The 14438-nt window shown below is 27.5% G+C and overlaps 1 protein-coding gene across 1 annotated transcript; it reads left to right on the forward strand.

The window, feature by feature from the left end:
• The first annotated feature begins 3768 nt into the window (after positions 1-3768).
• Positions 3769-6000, forward strand: LOC112290190 (uncharacterized). The gene is made up of 6 exons (XM_024536229.3): positions 3769-4037; positions 4318-4383; positions 4564-4638; positions 4874-5003; positions 5192-5302; positions 5522-6000. Exons 1-6 carry the CDS (start codon positions 3787-3789, stop codon positions 5669-5671), a joined length of 783 nt encoding a protein of 260 aa, XP_024391997.2. The 5' UTR covers positions 3769-3786; the 3' UTR covers positions 5672-6000.
• The last annotated feature ends 8438 nt before the right edge of the window (positions 6001-14438 follow it).

Consider the following 14438-nt stretch of genomic DNA (forward strand, 5'->3'; position numbering starts at 1 on the left):
TTATTTCTATAATAATATAATTTGGTCTTTCAACAACTTTATTTTATTGTGGAATATAAGGAATAGAAGTTTGTCTTATAATACCTCAATTATTCATGAACTCATCAAAATACTTTGACATATATTCACATCCATTATCCACGTATAATATTAAAATCTAGCATTCATATTATGTTTATTTAAGAGTCTTAAATTTTTTATATCATAAAAAATATTTGTTCTTGATTTTAAAGATATATATTTACATCTTTCTTAAAAAACCATCAATAAATGTGATAAATTACCTTGTTCCTTTTATTAATAGTATCTTTATTGATTCACAAATATTAAAATATACAATCTCTAATAATTTATTAGCATGTATTGTAACTCTATTTGAAAATGAAGTCTTTGATTATTTGCCTTGTATACATTCTTCACAAGCAAGTCTTATGGCATTATAGCTAAATTGACTAAGATCCAAGTGACTTTCTATAAATTAGAATTTTTTTATGTTTTTGGCTTTCAAATAAAAAAGTAATTAATACCAAATATCAAACTTAGCTTGATATTATGAAAATTTAGCAAATGCCACCACTTCAATTCTATTACTCTTCTTACAATTAATGAAGTAAAATTTGCCATCTTTAAAGCCTTTGGTAATATCTTATCCATCTAATGTCTTTATAAAATACCCATTTATATCAAATTGAACTTTATAACATGTGATACAAGTTTATTCATCAAAAAATGGTATTTTATTACTTGGATATATATAAGACTTCCTTTAATTTGGTCTTCTTAATTTGATTCTTTCCACCAATTTCAATAGCTTGCTCTATGCCATTACTTTTTAATCAAATGTTTGTTGCTAGAATTACTTTGTAAGTATCAAATAAAGACTTATATAGTGCCATGTACTTAGTAGCACCCAAATCTATAATCCACTTCGACATGACATCCATTGAAGCTCCTTCACTTGTCATGAAAGTATAATCATCTCCATAAAAGTTATCACAAGCATTGTTTGTTTGTTTGTTTGTTTGTTTGTTTGTTTTTTATTTTATTTTATTTTATTTAGCTTTGTAATAATTTCTTATAAAGTCACATTTTTTTTTTATAAATATAGTGATTTTTTACATTAATTCTTCTATAAACACATTGATTAGAATAAATATCTTTATTTTGTCTTAAAAATAGAGCCAAATCTTTCTTCTGAAGCTAATATTTTTTTCTTATTTATCACTTTATAGGCAAGTCTTGACATGACATTATCTAATGTGAGCTCTTTGATTTTGATAGACTCCAATTTCATAATGAGGTAGTTGTACGAGTCTATTAAGCTTGAGAGAAATTGCATCACAATGTCATATTTGTTAACAAGCTTGTCAATAACTGCTAGTTGATTTGCAAGAACTTTTATCTTATTAATTTGAGTTATAAAGCCATTTCTTTCTTCTATCTTTATTGCTAAGAACTTCTATCTTTTCCATAGAATATTAGCAAGGTTTCTACTTTTATAAATATTTCAAAGAGTCTTCTATGCTTATGTTGATTAATTGCAAGAAATTCTATGTGAAAAGTTAGTATCAACAAGATTGGTTGTAATTAATGAAAGTTTTTTTCTTTTTTTCTTTTTTTCAACCATAGAAGTTATCTTCTCAAAATTTCTCAATCACTTTCAAGCCATCACTTTTATTTGAATTTATTCCTAAATTTAAAAAAGTATATAAAAAAATCAAGAAAAAAAAAAAAAAGAAGATAAAGTTTTGAAAATCAACAATGTTATTAAGGCTGCCTTAATAACCCAAATGCCATCTTTATAAACAAACTAATGATTTCATTCTTAAATTACTCTTAACTTCACTCATAAGACTTTTCATAAGTCTTGTATATTATATAAATATCTTTTATAAGTTTTTTTATCACAAAAAAATACAATGTTAATGCACCAATGATGTAACTTAAGAAATAATTACAACATTAGTATTCTAAAATATCATTCTAAGGTAACAAACAAATTCCAGGTCTATATGTGTACTTAATAATAAGTAAGAGCAAAACTACATTAATAATTAGATGTAAAATATAGAATTAAGTGATTTATAATACCAACATTAGCAACAACTATAAGATCTACTCTTTACAATGAGAAAGACTCCAAATAAATTCAAAATTCATAAAAAAAGATGAGCAAGCCTACAACCTATTAAAAAAAAAAAAAAAAACTAAGTCACAATATATAATATTAGTAAAGCTGCATTTAAAGAGAGTATGGAGTAAAATAACTTTTAATTCCAATAGTAGTTACTTATATAAGTGGTGGTTGTTTCTTTAATAGATAACTTCTATCCTTTAATAAATACATCTATCCAAGATTGTACTGAAACTATCTATTGATATCTTATCTACTATGAAGATATACCTTTAGCATATTTTATTTTACTCCTAAGATCATTTGTCCATTCATCTACTTCAAAGATATCTTATGACATGTACTTTATATTCTTAACTAATCTTTGGATATTTCCTAGTTGATCTTTTATCTTCTTAACCTTGTTTCTTAGCCTTTCTACATACCAATCCTTTGATCATTGGTAACTTATCTTAGATAATGACTTGTACAAGGTAACTTATTCTACTTTCACTTTTATTTATTTATTTTAATAATTTAATAATTTTATTTTATTTTATTTTATTTTTTGATTTTTTGATTTTTTTTAAATCAATCTTATCCATTTTCAAATTTTTTTTCTTAAATTTTTCTGTATTACAATCAATTCTTGATTCTTTAGGCTAGTTGCATGACATATTTTTGAAAAAAAAATCAATAATATTAAACTCATTTTGATAACTTATTTATAATCTCTTAAAATCCAAGTTTTTTAATAATTCAACAAAATTCAGTTCATCCTTAATTTGTATAAATGTCGTCATTAATATTATTATACTTCGCTTTCTTTTCCTTTACATATAAAAACAATGTTGTTTGCTGCATTAAAACGACCTGATTTGAATTATAACAATATTTTGAAGTAAGAAATGGAATGGATAAAAACTTAAGGAATGGGAGTGCCATATTCGTTTTCAAAGTTGGGAAAAGTATGGAGTATTGATCTATGATGGAGTAAGGTCAGAAATGTGTGCACACTCACTGATTTGGCAGGGGGGGGGGGTATATGAAATTTTCGAAGTCCACAAAGCTCACAACGATGCAGAGGGAAGAAAGTGTGGCATTCCTTCAACACAGTTTGTTGCTCAAGAAAGGAAGGAAGGCATGGTGAGAAGGAAACTGGATGAAGAAGAATAAGGAATGGAGGAGGGAAAGGAAGTAAGGAGAAGTCCTTTCTTCTTCTTCTTCTTCTTCATGGTGGGTGGTGTTCTATGCAGAGCCACCATTGACCACAAATTGAGATTACTCCAGTTATTTTTCTACACATGATGATTCTGTAGTATTATTATCATTGTCATTATAATTATTATTCTCTGGCAATTAATTCACATGTATTCATTTGCAAGCTCAGTTGTAACCCGCAGTTGTGTTGTAAGCAGCAGAACGATGCTGCTCTGCAATTGTGTTCGATGAATGTATGAATGAATGGTCATTGGAACAAATAACCTTTGTTGCAGCATGAGGAATGAAGCGAGGAACTGGATGAATTATGAATGATATGGGATTTGGATGAATGATTGAATGAATGACATGATTTTAGGGTTTTAGAGTTTCTAACTCTTGTTCGGTGCATGGTTTTATTGAGATTGTTTTTGGTCATTCTATTGCTTTTGGGGGCGAATCGATCGTGCACGATGCAGCGCGTCTCTGGTCTTCTACGGGGACTTGGAGCTGCGTCGTCTTCAAAACTGTCTGGGCACGCTGTAGACGATGTACTGAAGGGCGTTGTGAAAGGATTCGCGGTGTCCGATGCAGGACGACCATTTTCCACCAGCAGCACTGCTGGCGCCACAAATGAGAAAATCATTGCCGCCATGGTTGTGGAGCGACTTCCCGTAGTTCTACCTAAGTCGGCTCCTCCGGTGGATACTTTTGAGTCCTTTTCGTAAGTCGCATCTGTAACTGATTATTTTCTACAGTGTCGGTGGTGCCTAACGTCCTCGATGGATCGTAGCTTTCTTGTACCGTTCTATCGTTACATTTACGGAGCAGTGACCGAGTCGCAGACAATCTGGTAGTGTTCGGGGTTTGTGGTGATAATTTGGCTGATTTAGGATACGTTTTAGTTTTCAACTTGCGTGAATTAGAGAATGAGTTTTATGAAATATACTCATGATATATCTTAGGGTTTTTCCTGAAAGTGGTTTTGAAATGATTTTCTGCAGCTTTGACTGGCGGCAGCAGTTCAGAAGGGAGTATCCTCAAGAGTTTCTGGACGCATCCTCTAGCAGGTTCATTGATTTTCACGAGCCTCATTTTGCCGGAATTAATAGAATTTCACATTTCATTTTAATCGAAGTTGACTTAAAGTGAATATGTCATACACTTCTCCGTGAAGGTTCTACTGGGGTGACATAATACAATTTATGGCGGGTTTTTCTCATTTGAGAGCGTGTGGAATTTGGCAATAGGGAAGCTGATGAAGGGGAAGCTGACTTTGAGCCAGCTCCAACTGTGACGGAGGCTGATAGGACTAATGACCGCAGGTGGAATTAGGCAATGCCATTCATCGCCATCCTCACTTGCTTTTGTGGGACACAGTAGCGTCAAGCATACTGCGTGGTTTCAAATACAGAGATTGAATTTCTCAACATCCTTGTTCATTACCTGCTAGATATCAGTGTCTGGTCATCAGTGTGATTTTCAATGAAGCACTAGAGAACCAATAACTGCCTTATTTTTTTTCTATCTGCACTCTTGACTATTGGCTCGGATTTGTAGGTCTTTGAATAGAGCGTTGAGTCGGAGGCTTTATTTGCTCATTCGTGGAATTCCATATGGTGGCGTAAAAGACTCATTTGTGTGGCACTTCCCTGAGAAGGTGTACGCTAATGAGGATAGTTTGAGAATGGTAAGTGGTCATGTGGATTTAATCCTCATGTTATTTGGCGGCGATGTTTTGTATTTGGTTGGTTGATCTCCAAATGTATCAGTTTCAAGAGGGTTGACTTTGAGACTTCTTGCTTACATTTGCATTAGAGCAGCACTGTTTCAATATTCAATTGCATATACTTATTCAATTTGTGTTTTTGAGGACAGTGTGCTGAAGAAGCGGTTAAACCATTCGTGTCTAACCCGACGGATTTGTATTTAGTAGGAAATGCCCCTTGTGGTCATCTTACATACAGGCTCTCTGAGCCCAGCTATAAGGTGCGTCCTGGTTCATTAATAAGATACGATGGAAATGCAATCAGAATAAGTTAAGTTTTGTTTTTTGTTTTGTTTTATTTTATTTTATTTTTATTTTTCCACGTTGTTATGTACCTTTCCGGACTAATTTCAGTTTGTCGACAACTACAGATTCTGTTGTATACAATGTAAAGCTTACTATAGACCTGACTAGTTATAATTGTTGTCATGGTCGCTCAGCGCTTCTTTTTCAAGTCACAGCTTATTGCAGGAAAGGTGCATGTGAAGGGTAAGAAGATTAAAGACTTTGCATGGGTTTCTAAAGAGGAACTACCTGAGTACCTTGATCCTAGCGATTTGGAATATATGAACAAAATGTTGATAGATTAAAGCTGGCGTTAGTTGTTTGTCACATTTAAGGGAGAATGGCGTACCTACAAGCTTTCATAGTTCCTACATTCAAACAACCGATGGATATGATTTACTCCAGACAATGTTAGGGTCACTGAGTTCTTAGATATGATTCCCATAAGAGACGTCAAATGAGGTCATTCACAGTAGATTCCTGTGTTACTGATTATCTTGTTGGATAGTTCTGTTGACGACATGTGAGCTTCTTCTCGAGGCTTTGACTACAACAGAGTTAGCGGAGCATTATCGATGATGCATTTCCAGCTGCTACCTCCATTTCAAGTGGCTGACCATTTTGTACACTGTCACTTGGGTGTTTAGGCTCACTTTGAATGATCTTACTCTTACAGTGTTAAGCGTCATGACCCGGGAATACAATTTTTGAGGGGCTTTGATATTCATCACAGTAATTAGTGCACATGTTAACGGGCTACTGCAAAACACTTCTGAATTTTTATTAATACACAAATGTGTTGGATTCTTGTTGCCTGTGTGAGAAGTGTTCTATCTTATTCACACTGCTGACACAGAAAGGGTTGTAATGTGCTAATCTAATATACACCATATTTCTGATATTAACTTACATGAACAAGTTCTTAACAGCTTTGTAGCTCGTTTATTTTAGGTTGTGGACGGACTCCCACTGACAGCTAACGTTGAGTGAACTATTCTCAAAATTCAGTCCTAATTAACCTGGTCGCCACCTGCATTACTGATATCTAAGTTTGGCCATCATCTTACTAATGATATCTAAGTTTGGCCATCATCTTACTACTGATATCTAAGTTTGGCCATCATCTTGCAACTGATATCTAAGTTTGGCCATCATCTTTCTTAACCTATTTTCATGCACATGTATTGGTGTCTTGAAACCTCCTGTTTATCAATTGGTAATACAAACTAGTGAAAAAAACTATTTTTACTATTTTTTTTACAATGTTATGAATTGGAATCAAAACAAATTAAGCAGTTTGAAAAATGACTTGTTTATTTAATTTTGTAATAAATCTTAGACTTATGTTGAAAATTATAATTCTATTGATAAAATTATTAAAGTATTATATACTTATATTTATATTTGAATATTTTTATTCTTAAATTTTATTTTAATAATATTCATATATAACATAATTTATTTAAATATATCTTAAAAGACTTAATGTCATTAAAAAAATAGTTCAAATATTGATGTCTTACACTAATGTGTCAAAGATATGAAACTCAAAAAAAGAAATCTTCAATATATTCTTATGTCATTCAAAAGAATTAGAAAGTCACTCAAAGATAAGTATTAAACTAGAATGGCTATGGCCAAAGACAAGAAGACTAGAAAGTCTTGAAATAAGACTAAAGACTAGATAGGCATTGACAAGAGTTGAGAAGGCTTCACCTTTACCTCCATATATACTCATAACTAGGAGGTACATGGTAGTATTCAAAAGTTTTTACAATAAATGAATAAAATATTAAGTTATGGATGATGTATAAAATATTTTTTAGTAAATTAAATCAAATTTTAGAACAAAGCATAAAATGGTACTAATGTATATAAAGACAATAATACAAGGGTATATTACAATTATTATAAATATAATCTTTTTATAGATTATTATTTTGAAACTAATATTTTGAATAAAAAGAGAGTAAAAGAATGTTAATAATAATTATAGAAGCTATTATTATAAAATTACTACAAAAAATAAGTACAATAAATACTATATTTAAATAAATTATTAATTTAACAACTACATATTATATAATATCTATATAAAATTAATTTAATAGTTACAAATCATTCTATTAAAAAATATTTAATACAAAAGAATGATATTTTTAAAGTTAGTGATTATATGTATTATTATTATTTTTGTATATAATAGAAAAAATCAATGTAAGATTAGATATTTAATTAATTATAATTAAATAATTTTAAAGAATAATATTATTTAAAATTAATTATTATTATTTAATAATAAAAAATTAAATAGCCAAAATTATTTGATTTTATCATGTTTATAAAATCCAAATGTCTATCTTTGTTAATGATTTTGTAAATATTTTCCATTAAGTATTTCTATAAGATATTATTCTAATCTTATTTTTTATCTTTTATTTTTTATATATAATATAATATTTTATATTATATTGCTTGAATTTGGTAATATACACTAAATTCTTTACAAAGAAAATTATATATTAATTGTTACATATAATGATAGTGCGTTTATTTGTTTATATATCAAATCAATATTATATTATTAGATCTAAATTTCTTATCTTTTATATTGATTTGTTGTTATATATTCTTTGTTAATAAACAACAAAAAAAATATTTATTTTTGTGTAGTGTTTTAAAATTAAATTCTTTAGAAAAAAATAATAAAGTAAAATTAATGATAGATTTCTTATAATTTATATTAAAAATATTTTTTGAATCAATGAATCAACATCTAAATTGAAACTATAAATATATTAAATATAGACTTTAAGAAGTAGATAAAAAAATATCTGCTTATGATAAAATATATTTGAAATGTACAATAAAGTTAAAAGACGATCTTATTGCAATGAATATATTTTTTTTCTTATGGTATTGATTAATGAAATAAGTAATAGTAAGTATGTCTTCTATTGCATAATACATCATATCAATCACTTCCATTTCAATGTGTTTGGTCCTTGAATAGTGCTTTGGATACTTTACAAATGCAAGACATCTTTGATTGTCACATTCTATTGGAATTGCTTCTATTTATATAACTCCAATGTCTTCCAAAAGTTGTTTTAGTCATATTGCCTCTATTTGCAACATGGCTTCTTATCATGTAGTCTACTTCCATTATTGACCTTGCAATTGTTGTTTTTTTATTGCAATTCTATTAAATAACTCTCATACCAACAAAGAATATAAATTTCATTGTTGGCTCTAATATTAAGATTTGACATCATCAAAACTCACTTTTATATCTAGTTATTGAAGTAATTTTGCTCTTAGTTGTTGTAAAGTATATTCATGGTCTTGAAGAATATTAGATACTTTAGAATGATGTTTTAAAATATTAATATTATATTTCTTTGCTAAGTTATATCATTGGTGCACTAACATTGTGCTTTAATGTATTTAAATTCTGTAAGGATATTCTTATAGTAATAAGTAATAAAAAAAAATAAGATACAATTATTTTAGATAAGTTGTTAATAATTTAAAAATAATAAAAGAATATAGGTAACTTACTAATATGGTAGTTAGGGTTTGATGTGGTGGCTAGGTGAAAAAGAATCTAAGATTTAATTAGATGGATGAAGATGATTATAAATGAAATTCAACTACAATAGATGTAAATTCTTCCTATTAATAAAGGATATTAGAAGAGAGAAGCATCTCATTCTATACTTTTCTTACATATAACAATTTTGATTTTTACTTACTTATGTCTTATTTATTATATTTTTTCAATAGGCTATGGGTCCACACATACTTTTTTGTGCCATTCAAGTAAATTGATGTCATTTTCTAGTAGCCGTACTTATGTGGAATAGATCTTATGGTGTTTGCTGATGCTAGGATTTGTAAGTTTTAAACTTATATTTTGGCATGAAGATGTGCTGATTTTGATCTTATAGATCTCTAATATTTTTTGGTAGATTCTTAAGTCCTAGGATTGTAATTTTAAGACCTTATAGAAAGACCTTGATAGTATCCTTTTGTGTTATTGAAGTTGTTTTATTTACATTGTACGTATTGTAAAATAATTAGTTTGAATGAATGAGAGATCTTGGTAGCAAGATTTTTTGGAGTGCACATACTTCTTAAACATACTTGTTTTCCAACTTAATTTGAGATTATTTTGAATGAAAAAGCACTCTATTGTTCATAAGATGGCATTTTGAGATTCTACTACAATCAAATTGATTTGGTGATTTTAAGCACATAAAGACTTTTTTTTTTGATATTTTTTGATAGCACTCTTCTAAGACATGGCTATTACTTAGGATAAAGATTTGAAAGTGATTAAGAAGTTTAGAAGGGATAATTTTCTACCATTGGAAGGTCAAAATTGAGCTTTTATTGGTATCTTTGGACTTTTGTGTGCTACCAAGCATATGATTCCATACGAGTATTTATTTGACATTTTGAAGAAATTTTAGCAATAAATATTTTTATAAGAAATAATAGCATTATATAAGCTATTGAAATAAGCTCTATTATAGTAGAGATTGTTGTGAGAGGACAAACTAAGAAAATTGAATGACGTCTTTTATATACTCAAAATCAAGAAAAATCTCTTTTTGGTGAATAAACTAATTTCATATGGTTGTTTAAGATGCAATTTGATAATAATGGATATTTTATAAAGATGTTAGATAGAGATGATGTTGATAAGGGCTTTTGAAATGGCAACATCTACTTTATCAAGCATAAAAAAGTAAATGGAATAGAAGTGGTTATATTTACTGAGTTTCTACATGATCAAGACAAATTTGGCATTTGGCATTGATGTCTTGATCATTTGAATGCTAAGAGCATGAAAAAACTCTAATCCATGGCAAGTATTTATTTCTTCCTTTTTATTTTATTTATTTTATTTGATATTTACGATATGTATTATGTAAAACTTATTAAAAAAAAGATTTAAGAAGGGCTTTTTATTTAAAAAGGAATAGTTAGGCCAATCATATAGATGAATAGACATGGAAGACAAAATTTCTATTCCTATTGGCCAAAATTCACACTTAATGGATTTTAAGGAGGCTGCCGAAGGATTTATTAGAAATCAGGGTTATTCTTTCAAAGACATTTGAATATTTGAGGTTAAAATTGTCAAATTTAGGATTTTGGATAATATTAAATTATAAGAATTTTTTTTATGACTTGGAGTATTTATAAAGAAGATATAGGTGGTCAAAATTAAGATATTTCTTTTTTATTTATTATTATTTTTTGGTATATAGCGTATGTATATTAAAGGCTTTTGAGGATCAAATTATATGGTTGAAAGTTTGATTCAAAGGCCCATATTTTGCATATAAAAAGAAAAAGGTTTAGAATTGATTTAGAAGAGTAATAATTATTTGAATATAGTGCTTCCAAATTGAAGTATGTTAGTAAACCGATTTCATGAGGGATTAGGTTCTAGCCATATCATAAGTATTTAGATGAATCATTAGCTAAAAGTTTCAAAAATATATATTATTATGTTATAAAGCTATATACCAAATTTTGTAGCTTTTGGATTTTGGATTTTTGAGATATGAAAAAAATAGTCTTTAGATACTTGTAAATTCGGATTTAAAACACTTTCTAGGATTTTTAAGATGCCAAATAATTTGTAATAGATTTATAGTTTTTTTTTTTTTTTTTTTTTTTTTTTTTTTTTTTTTTAATGTAATAAAGCTTAAGGATAAGTTATATATTTTTTGAAAATTTGACAAAAAATAAAAAATTGAATCAATAAATATGATATTCTAAAATTTAAAGAATAAAAATCTTTTGTAGGAGAAAAATATTTTGAAAGGATTTTGCTATAATTTGGATATTTTGTACAAAGTAAAGGGATTTTTGGAAGCCAAGACTTTATATATATGTTAAAGATAAAAATATGGAGCTATAGAAAAATCACAATATAAAGATGGATTTTTTTAAGGAGATTATAGATTTTTTTTGAGCTTACAGAAAATCTAACTTATTCACAAATAATCAGTTATCATTTGATATAGCAAAGAATTTTAGGACATTTTTAGATGCTTTAGGAAGTCTTATGTAGAAATCTTCTTAAATATAATTTTTTTTATTATTAATATACTTTTCTATATTCTTACATTTATTAATCTTCTATAATAAAAATAAATCATATATTGGAGATTGGCCAATAAATTAAAGCTAAAGTCTCTAGACCTAAGAACTTAATGTAATCTTAGATAGAAAATTATGCCATAAAACAACATGGTGGCAAAAATTTCCTCATTCTGTTGACTATTGAGGCATTAACATTTTTTTTTTTACAGTCGATGTAAAAATTTGGAATCATATAATATTGTTGGAATAATGCCTTAAAGAAGATGTTGGTATTATCTTTGATCTACAACCAAGTACAAATAGCCATCCCTATTTCTTCTAGGTGATGGTCTTGTTAATGCTTATTACATTATAGATTTTTGAAAGAAGATAATATTATAGTGTGAAATCAATTACATGCACAAAATATTACTAGTGGAAGGTATTTGGAGCAACCATAATCTCAAGATGGAAGTAATCACAAGAATCATTCTCACATTGTCGTATGGTGTGATTTTCTATCTAAGAATACATTGAATATCTAGTTATAGAGAGTTTAGTTTTAACTTGTTAGACAAGTTCGAATAAGTTATCTCTTCTTATTAAAGAGGCCAAAAAAATAAAATAGTATCAAAAGATATTCTATTGATAAAAACCTTTTATATTTAAGAAGCTTTATACATAAGGCTATCTAAAGCATCTAAAAATATCTTAACATCCTTTGCTATACCAAATCATAACTGACTTTTTGCCAGAAAGTTTGATTTTCCATAAGCTTAAAGAAAATCCATAATCCTCTTACAAATATCCATCTTTATATCATAATTTTTTCATAACTCCATATCTCCATTTTTAACATATATATAAAGTCTTGGCTATCAAAAAACTTTTTACTTTGTATAAAATACCCAAATTATAGCAAAACCCTTTTAAAATATTTTTCTCCCATAAAGATTTTTTTTTACTTTCAAACTTTAGAAATCCATAAATCTTAATCCAATCGTCTAAATTTTTTCAAATTTTTAGATAATATAGAATTTATCCTTAACCTTTACTACAAAAAAATAAACCATAAACCTACTACAGATCGTCTAATATCTTAAAAATCCTAACAAGTGCTTTAAATCCTAATTTATAAGCATCCAAATACTATTTTCTCTATATCTCCAAAATCCAAACTTCAAATGCTATAAAATTTATGTATAAAGTTTATTAACATAATAAATAATATTTTTAGAAATATATAGCTAAAATCTTATCAAATTACTCAAGACATGGCTCAAAAAACAACCACTGGTAAACCGAGTCACTTACTGCCCTTAGATTGCAAGCATTGATTTTAACTTCCTATAATTCCTTCATTCTAGTTTAAAATTTATTAAAGAATATATAGAAAGTATAGTTAAAAAAGTGTTCTCTTTAATCCCAATCGCTGATCCTTCATTTCTTTTTGTATGTATATGTTATAGCCAAAAGATTGACAATAGGTACAAAATCAATACCTTAATTTTGAGTACCTATATCTCTTTCATAAAAGCTCCAAACTATCCAAAATTTTCACCAAAACCATAGCCAAAATCCTAAATTCTTTGATTCTAGCCTCTTAAGTTAAAATTTTCTCCAAAGAATAATCCTTATTCCTAATAAGACCTCAAAAAACCTCTTTGAAGCCCATTAGGCATGCCTTTTGGCCAATAGCAATAGAAAATTTAATCATCTATCTCTATTCATCCATATAGATGCCCTAACTACTCTTTTTGCTACTAAAATCTCTCTTGAATTCTTTTTCTTATAAGATCTATATAATATATGCATAAACATCAAATAAAATAAATAAATCAAGATTTCAAGGGTCACTAATGTCTAATAAAGATGGTTCTAAATATATAAAAACTATTATCAATATAAAATCAACTTCAATAATAGCTTTTTAAAACTAACTACTTTAAAGTAGTAATCTAACCATATTTTGTGACTAATTAAAATCTAATAATGTGGCTCTCATCACATTGTATAATAAATTATATATTGAATATTTATGTGCATTATTTTTACATAGTAGCCAAATCACAATACGACAATGTAAGGGTGAGATTTTATATTGGATGAAATTATATATAGATGAAATTTAAATCTACATGAAATTAGATTAGAAATCAAAAGAATTAGATTAGAATTGATTTAGATTAGGATTAGATTAGGATTAGGTTAAGATTGATTTAGGATGAAAAAATTCAAATGAATTTTTTTAGAATTAGGTGAAATTTATTTAAATGAAGTTTTATACTTAGATGAATTATTATACTTAGATGAATTATTATTTAAGCATAAATTTTCATTAATAGATGATTTTTTGTTGATAAATGAGCTTTTATTTAAATTAAATGAATAATAATAATAAAATTAATTACAATAAAAATATAAATAAGAGAAAAAAAAATTAATTATTTTAACTAATATTACAAGGATAAATATTATTAAATATTATTATTGATTAAGAAGTTATTTAGGAGGTTAAATAGTGAATTAATAAGCCTTATGAATAGTTATAATTAATAAAAATTATTAGGTAATTTAATTTTTATGAATTAAAATAGATTTTCAACTAGTGGATATTTATTTTAGTTCATAAGTGGTTTTAGTTTCAAATGATGAAGCCATAGTTGGATTAATAGAAGAAATAGGTTTAGAAGATGATTTAATAAAATCTTTGGTGAATTTAGCTATAGGCATAGATAGAAATGCTATAGTAGAAATACACTCAAGAGGGACTTATGAAGAGCTAAAAAAGATAGTAGCAAATAGTAGGCAAGCTACAGATTGAAACATGAGGCCAAACTACAAGCTAAATATAAAATTGTGGCAAAAAAAATATAACTTGTAGCTATTTAATTATCAATTGATTTTATGGAATATATCAAGTATGCAATTAAAAAGCCAAGTTTAAATGAGAGATGTAGAATTAGATAT

The sequence above is a fragment of the Physcomitrium patens genome, chromosome 13 (genome assembly GCF_059467195.1).
Source record: "Physcomitrium patens ecotype Gransden chromosome 13, ASM5946719v1, whole genome shotgun sequence".
Taxonomy (NCBI): Eukaryota; Viridiplantae; Streptophyta; class Bryopsida; order Funariales; family Funariaceae; genus Physcomitrium; species Physcomitrium patens.

What these genes read in the sequence shown, in the direction of transcription:
- LOC112290190 (XM_024536229.3), top strand. Translation starts at nt 3,787, where the DNA reads ATGCAGCGCGTCTCTGGTCTTCTACGGGGACTTGGAGCTGCGTCGTCT. An exon ending in GATAGGACTAATGACCGCAG is followed by an intron (nt 4,639 to 4,873) that starts GTGGAATTAGGC and finishes TCGGATTTGTAG; the next exon opens with GTCTTTGAATAGAGCGTTGA. An exon ending in ATGAGGATAGTTTGAGAATG is followed by an intron (nt 5,004 to 5,191) that starts GTAAGTGGTCAT and finishes TTTTGAGGACAG; the next exon opens with TGTGCTGAAGAAGCGGTTAA.